Here is an 8,164-nt window from a genome sequence, read left to right on the forward strand (position 1 = left end):
TAAGGACCAATAATTGTAATGGCTTTAATGGTTAACAGCTCATGGTTTGTAATGGTAGTTGTAGTGGAAACCATTAGGAAACCATTATGATATATATTATTTCGTGCGATTGCAATTTTGCCAATCCAAGTAGTAGTGAGGGATTTTGGGAGGGAGAGAGACAAACTGTGAGAATGAGAGAGTCAGGGAACATGACAAGGGGGTTGGTAGCGGGCAGGGGGGTTGGGGGGTGTAATTGCTAACATGTGTAACAACATGTGTTCAAACCCACGATTCTGATTAGTTAACTACATGAAAGAGGAGCTGTGCTGATGTTAATTCTTTAACTGCTGCATTTTATTCTTCGGGCTCAGGAACAGATTTTACTGCAGTTTAGATGAACTTTCCATTGGGAAGAACTTCAGCACAAAAGGATGTGCGTTTAAATTCGGTCTAGGAATAAAATAATCAGTGATGCTGTGGCGTGATGTGGTTGAGCACTTCCCAATAACGGCACATCACAAAGTGTTTTATAACACAAAAACAAATACAGAAAAAAGAGCGACTTTCCCGGGGCAGAAACCTTACAGTTACTACTTTACCTCTAACTGTTACAAAGCACTGACACTGGAGACTCCCTTCGAAAAAGGTTAAATAAATATCTTACAGAAAATATCACCATATCAACAATTAAAATTTTTTCCCCCTTAATCTGTTTATATGGCGTCTGCTGTAAACGTTAATTGTGTTAGCTATTAATTAAAGTTATCGTTGTTACTATAGAAACAATAACATATTAGAACGAGCCTTGCAGCTGCTGCAGAAAATTTATCAACACCTTCTGACCAATCAGAATCCAGAATTCAAGAAGAATACAACAAGTTTTTTTTAAATTATTATTATTATTTTAATATATAGTTTAGTTGATTCAATTGCAAAACAAGTGATACAGGGGTAATGAACACAAATCTGTCTGTTTAACAGTATTTTATTGATACATTCTTGTGATCTTGGTGGATTTTCTTTTTACTTTTAAAGACGAGCCTTCAAACCAATAACCTCTTTATTTAATAATAATAATAAGTACAAATCTGGGAACATTGAATATTACTCAAGACCATTAGGCATGGTGAGAGGTAAAGGTTAACTGGATGAATGCTGTAGACAAAAGATTTTGTCATATTTGATGTAGTGCAAGATGAATGGAGCCAGACACATCATGAAAACAGGACTTACAAGCCATCATGGAGCAGTTTTCTCCAATGTATTGTAAAAAGTTACGATAATTTTAACTAGTAGAGAGAGTTTTATAATGTGTTGCTGATGCTCGCTCTGCCACAGTGATCTTTAGGGAAACTCAGTCCACTGCAAAAGCAATAAAATGAACAAAGCAACAGCACAAGCCTTCATCATAAAGTTTATGTGCTGTGGAGATTAGCAGCAGTTTATAACCAAGATGAGAAAGTCAGGCATGGAGCTTTTGCAGTTTTTGCAGCACTTGATGATGTGCAATTACATGATGAAAAAAAAAGATAAGAAAAAAACTCCACATGAATCCAATCTAACCAGTCACATGGTTGTGTATCAGATATACATCCTATTATTATACGCCCAACTGGAAATGGACGCAAAAAAAAAAACCCTACAACGTGAATACAGCCTAAGTGAAACCCCAAATAACTTATTGCAAAAGTATATGATGATGTTGTTGGCTTACTGTTACTGTTTAAAGTTTTTACCTGAATAAATATAAGAACAATAATAATACAATAGAATAAAATATAGCCATTTCCTACAATAATACTATCTACATGACAAAACATGCGGTTTGTATTTGAGAATTTGAAGTGATCAAATGGTCTTTTGTGTGAAAAAAAGTGAAAAAAAGTCTTTCTGAGTTGAGACATCAGCTACTTTTCTGAATCTTCAGCCATCTCTGCAGCCAATGTTCATCGTCTCAGTGTGTTATCAGTTGCTTTTGGACCATCGTCATCATCGTTTATGTGTAACTGTCCTTTCGCAATGCTGTGCGGTCTGTAAGGCCATTCTGTAGGTCAGGGATTTTGTACTGGATGCTGGTCCCCATGTTGCTCAGCAAAGATCCCGAATAACACCAACAACACAGGCATGACTGAGTAAGAATGGAGAAAAAGTTAATAAAATACTGTATGTCTGCCAATCTCCTTCCTTTTCCCCATATAATAAAGAGCCTCAGACTCGAACTTGTGTAGTTATTAATCACAGACACAATCAAATCTCATACTACTATCATGCTAGATATGAAGAAGTGAAAGACAAAATACCAGATAACAAATAAAGGTGATGGACTGATGGAGAGGGAGAAGTGAATGAGTAAGAGTAAGTGATAAAAGAAGTATCTGTACCTTAAAGCAGCTTTTGAACTTCTTGCTGACGAGATAGAGTATGATGGGATTGATGCAGGAGTTTATAGTCGCCAGGTTTATGCTGAAGTAATCAAGCACCAGCAAGAAACTAGAAGACACACAGAAACATTACAGTTACACCCGGACTTATATAATATAAATAATGTGCTTATCACAATGTTACCAGTCCCAGATTAAAAATGTGTCTAAATGGAACTTTTATATTTGTGGCTTTGACATGGGAAGAGGGAAATATAATTGTTGCTAAGCAACTGGCCAATACTGAAGCAGACAATAGGCCTGCTGCCCAGGTAGCAAACTGGCAAACTGATGTCAACCATTCCAACATTCAACATTGGCCCCCCAGAGCCACTAGAATTTCAGCCATCTTTAAATCCACCTTGCTAATATTGACCCAATTCCATTTTGCCAACGTTGGGCCATCAGAGTCAACAGAACTTCAGTTATCTTTTAAATCCACCTTACAAACATTGGCCCAATGTCATTTTGTCCAAGGGGCCAACGTTGGGCCACCAGAGCCAACAGAACTTCAATTATCTTTTAAATCCACCTTACGAACGTTGGGCTAGCGTTTGGCAAGGTTGTTATAAAACGTGCTCCTTAGCCAATGTTGGCACAACGTTATATAGAAAAATAGAAGTCAGGCCATGTCAGTTTGTTACCGAGGTAATAATGGAGGCTAGCAGTTTTGCTAGCTAGCACACAGCTGGTAAGTCTTTTAAGACAATGTAAAGCTACAGTGAGAGTGGAAAAAAAAGAAATCTACTGGGAATATCAACAGATGTGTTAAGGAGGGGGAAAAAAAAACTACAATTACAAAACCTCCCTGGTTTCTTCCAATACTGAGAAACGTCACCCTTACAGAAAAACTAAATTGTGCTTGGAAAACTAACCATAAATATAAGAGAGGTCACAAATTGTGAAGTAAAGTAATCTGGATTTAGCACATGCTTATGTTTCTTACTTGAGCAGATCACAGCGCTGGGCATCGTGCTGAAAGTAAACCATTTTCTTCAGGATGCGACTCAGGTGAAGAGGAAACCAGCACAGAGCGAAGATTAGCACCAGAGAGAATACAGCCTTCGCTACCTCACGTCGCTGACAACAAACACACACACATACAGAATCACATTCATTCACCATGTACATTAGTTTTAGAAATGTCTCTGAATTGTTTAGTTAAAAAAGACCCCACATTCAGTGCAACCACATCAATGAAAAATACAGCAGCTAGTGTACATAGTGTACTCTCGTTTCAATTTACAAGGCTTCTCTAAATCATCATCCAGTACCTCACTATCTTGTATCTAAAATGAAACAATGAATCTATTTTTAGGCATTTAAACATAAAAGATTCAATGAATCATCTCCAAATGACTCACTCACCTGTTTGAGGTGCTCACTGAGTGCAATTCTCAGACTTCCTTTCCTGTAATTCAGCATCTCGCAGGTCATCAGCGTGTAGAAGACAGCTGTACATCCTAACGGCACGCAGAAGTAAAACCCAAACAACCACCAGTCCTTCGCGTCTCTGTAAAACTACACACAGATTAATTTGACTATTTAATAGTCCTTTTTTTTTTTGTAATCTCTCAACACATCTGAGGAAAATGTTGATGTTTATAGTAGATTTGGTTTGTTTTTACTGTTACTGTACCTTTACATTGTCTGTAAAAAGACTTAACAGGTAAGCACTAGCTAGCAAAAGGATTAGCCTATACAGAAGCTATAATATATGATAAGCTTTAAAGTTGCCTAGCCACAGTGTTTTCTTTACTTTCACTTTTACCTTCAGAAATGTAAAAGTTACATTTAAACACAGTATTAATCTGTGACTGAAACATGCTAATAATACACACACTTGTATATTTGAGTATAGCCTCTGTATTTTACAGTGTCCAGGCATGATGTTATAATAGAGTTTAGTTTAGAGCTAGTGAGAGTGTTTAGTGTGTGTGTGTGTGTGTGTGTGTGTGTGTGTGTGTGTGTGTATACTTACAGTCATAAACTGTGATTCTGGCTTGAGCATGCAGGTCTGTACAGTCACATTGTTGTGGTCAAAGCTGACCATGTTAAAGCCCACAGCTTCAGGAACAGCCAAAAGAATGGACAACACCCAGATACACATGATCTCTACTGCCGTCGAAGCCGGGATTCCCACACCTTGCACACGGCTCCACGAGGCCACAGCACGATACCTAAACACACCATACATCATTTCAAAAAATGATTAACTACTAATTATTAATTACATTCACACTTCAAATCCCTGCTTGAAAAAAACCCCAATAGAAACCCTCACCGAATTTGTAATGGTTTTAATGGTTATAATGGGAATTGTACTGGTTTCAGTGGAAACTGTAATGGACCCTGAGTGTCTCTACTGGTAATTTGTTGCCGTCTATTGGTGGCATATTATGTCTTGTGGACACCAATAAGGACTAATAATGGTAATGGTTTTAATGGTTAATGGTAATGGTTTGTAATGGTATTTGTAGTGGAAACCATTACAACTTTGTGATAGTTCCCATTGTTCTTTTCAGCAGGGGTGTTTACAGTCTTCCATGTGCGAATGTGTGTGTCCTACCTGTCCACACTGAGGGCACACAGGTTGAGTACTGTTATCCCAACTGAAGCCTTTTGTAGGAAGGGAAAGAGCTTACACAGGAAGAGTCCGAACACCATATCATTAAACGGCCACCTCATCGCCAGCAACTACACCAAATCCGGAAACACACAAAGCACACATTAAGGATGTCATCTGTGTTTCAGAGTTAGCATACACTAACACCAGAAATGCACAGTACTCAAACGGTAACACACATTGTTTCCATGTTCCGTAACACACATGAGCAAACACTGGACAGATACCATTTAAGGAGAACTTCCTGTCCTGTGGTGTGTGTGTGTTGAGTGGTACATCAATAGAAGATCCAAAATAAGCATGTCAGAGTGACCTAGCGCCGAGACAGCTTGACACACACACACACACACACACACACACACACACACACACACACACACACACACTCTATCAGTACTTGTGAGTGATGGTGAAGAAGCCCAGGCAGTGATAGATAATGATGTAATTTACCGGAACAGTTCTGAAATCCGGATGACTCTGCATTGTAGAGAGCCTCTTGAGGATTGCGTGTGTTTAAAGAGCGTGTGTGTGTGTGTGTGTGTGTGTGTGTGTGTGTGTGTGTGTGTGTGTATTCAAAGCTACTTTTTCTGTGTTTTGGTTGTACAGGCTGTGGAAACTGGGAGTAAAAATATCTACTGGACTGGAGATTTGACATCACTGTCATTGTCCTGAAGGTCGACGTTTCAAGGTCTAATCCTTTCAACCTTTGAAACTAGTCATAAAATATCAGACACACTATACCATTGCAAACCGAATCTCATGTGTTTCATGACACACTAGACTCTCTGATTCATTGTGATTTGTTTGTGATTCACTGGGGTGCGATTAACCAGAGACCAATTTCAATGCTATAAAAATGATGTTGTGGATGTTTCATGTCTAATATGGCTAAACAACATCTAAAATAAGAGAAATGTAGAATTAGAGGACCTGACGCAACATTAAGTGCACTTTTCCTGCGAACGATTCAAACAAATATCTCTTTATGACAGATGACACCCTTGATATTATTATGATATTGATATTATTATGCAGTGTCCGTGTATTAGCTGTCGTAATAGTGGTAGAAACGGGGTAATATTGGGAGTAATTGGGTAGTAGTGGGAATATAATCATAGTAGGGTTGCTTTGCTTCAGATCTGCCAAATACATAGATGTAATAATAGTCATAAATCCTGAAATAAAGAGATACCAAAAGGTGAGGGTGTTTACTGCCCTTATTCAGAGCAACTTACAATTATATCTCATTTATACAGCTGAGCAGGTGTGGGTTAAAGGACCAGCAGTGGTAGCTTGGCAGTATTGGGATTTGAACTCATGACCTGTCAATCCATAGTCTATCATTTTAACCTCTGGTCTTCCACTGATCTACCTCTGGTCTACAACTGCCCTCAAAAGCCCAGCTTGTTTCTGCCTGGTTTCGAACTGGGGACCTTTCACGTGATAACCACAACACTATATTTGTTCATTTTATCTCAAGGAACCCCAAAGCCCACAACTAAGGAGTTGCATTTACATTAGAGTTGATGTAGAACACAATGCCAATATCTGTATATATATCTGTATTCAGACTTAATCCAAAAATGGGTGTGTCCTTTCTACCAGCCCAGAGAAAGAATGCAAAACACTGCAAAAAAAAAAAAAAAACAATCCCAGAAAATCCAGCACTGTCTGCATCGTGTGTGAATTCTGGCTCTGACACTTCCTCAACCTCAGCTCCATCACTCCAGTTCACAATTGTGAGCAGGATTGGTTTATATTGTATATCGGAAAATACGAACCAACTTGAATGGATGAATGAATGAATAAAATCTGCAAATGCATCGTGCAGTGCCATACTTTAAGGTTAATGGACATGGTCTTCATATCTGATAGCTTACTTGGGTGACATTTTTTTTGTTTGTTTGTTTTTAGCAGATGATCTTATCTAGAGTGATTTACAAAATGTGCAACAACAATACAAAGAATTTGGAGAACCTGCTCCATAACATGAAAGACTGGTGTGTGCTGGCGCTAGAGTGGTTTAATTGGTATAAACAAAATAATATTTTATGCCCAAACTATTTAAAGTAACAAATATCGTTGGTCTGTGAAGTTTTGTCATGACTACACTACCTTATAGATGTGGATGGGGATGTCAATGGCGATGTAGATGAGGTCTCCCAGTGCCAGGCTGGCGATCAGGGCATTGGGGCCATTTCTCATGTTCTTGTGGAGGCATATGATCCTTAACAGCGTGGCATTACCCACTACGCCGACCACAAAGATCACACAAGACAGCACGGTGTTCACGTACTTAAACGCGACTTTCATAGACGTCCTGCGCAAACATGCTGGCGGTAGAGGAAGAGGCCGAGCGCTCACTGATCTGTTGTCAGAAACGAGGGATGACGACAAGTATGAGGAGGCAAGAGTGGCAGGTTTAGGTTTGGGGCTCACACCCTCACTTGGGGTCAGAGGTGAGAGGGTGGCATGAAGGCCAGGAAGCAGGATGGCAACCGGGTCACTAGAGAACAGGAAGTCCTCTGAGTAGTTTGATTGGCAGTGGCCATGTCTCATCAGTGCGCAGGATATGGTTGCTATTAGCACCGTGACCCAGGGCATCATGGGGATGGCACGCTTTAATGAAGGCCAGAGGGGTGGTTTGTTTGTTTTTTTCCTGAAATTTGACTAGGAGAGAAAGAGAACATGAAGATGTTAGAATGGCACTAGTAATATCACTTTCTATTTTTTATATTCTATTTTAGAATTGAATTTGTAAAACTATTTCAGATCTAAGCTTAAATTAATTGTAAATCACTTTACAGCTCAGTTGTGCTCAGGAAATAACAGGAATGTCGGAGAAGTTAGTGAGATAGAGATGGACAGGTCTAGAGAGATGTGGAGATGAAATCTGTCAGCTGAATAAGTAAACAGTTATGTTTTAAGATTTTGTTGGAAAAAAGAGATAAAGGAAAAGACATGGAAAACAAACAGAAGACATATACTGTATATACACTAGCAGTCAAAAGTTTAGACACTTTAGACTCATTCTTTATTATAATTTTTTCCCACACATTTTAGAATAATAATAAAGTCATCAAAACTCTGGAGTAACACAAATGGAACTATGGGAATTATGTTGTGATAAAAAATT

The 8,164-nt window shown here is 38.8% G+C and overlaps 1 protein-coding gene across 2 annotated transcripts in view; it reads right to left on the reverse strand.

Annotated features, from left to right (window-relative positions):
• Nucleotides 1-1,024: 1,024 nt before the first annotated feature.
• Nucleotides 1,025-8,164, reverse strand: part of ednrab (endothelin receptor type Ab) — an 8,228-nt gene continuing 1,088 nt past the window's right edge. The window contains exons 1-8 of one of the 2 annotated variants that reach the window (XM_047160571.2): nt 7,834-7,906; nt 7,144-7,698; nt 4,972-5,099; nt 4,384-4,582; nt 3,771-3,923; nt 3,349-3,482; nt 2,364-2,472; nt 1,025-2,110 (exon numbers count right to left, since the gene is read on the reverse strand). In XM_047160571.2, the coding sequence (XP_047016527.1) occupies nt 1,979-2,110; nt 2,364-2,472; nt 3,349-3,482; nt 3,771-3,923; nt 4,384-4,582; nt 4,972-5,099; nt 7,144-7,635 (1,347 nt within the window). In that variant the 5' untranslated portion in view covers nt 7,636-7,698; nt 7,834-7,906 and the 3' untranslated portion in view covers nt 1,025-1,978. Of the gene's footprint in view, nt 2,111-2,363; nt 2,473-3,348; nt 3,483-3,770; nt 3,924-4,383; nt 4,583-4,971; nt 5,100-7,143; nt 7,699-7,833; nt 7,907-8,164 lie in introns of those variants that run through there. The other variant, XM_017487282.3, reaches the window with a different exon arrangement.

The sequence above is a fragment of the Ictalurus punctatus genome, chromosome 15 (genome assembly GCF_001660625.3).
Source record: "Ictalurus punctatus breed USDA103 chromosome 15, Coco_2.0, whole genome shotgun sequence".
Classification (NCBI taxonomy): Eukaryota; Metazoa; Chordata; class Actinopteri; order Siluriformes; family Ictaluridae; genus Ictalurus; species Ictalurus punctatus.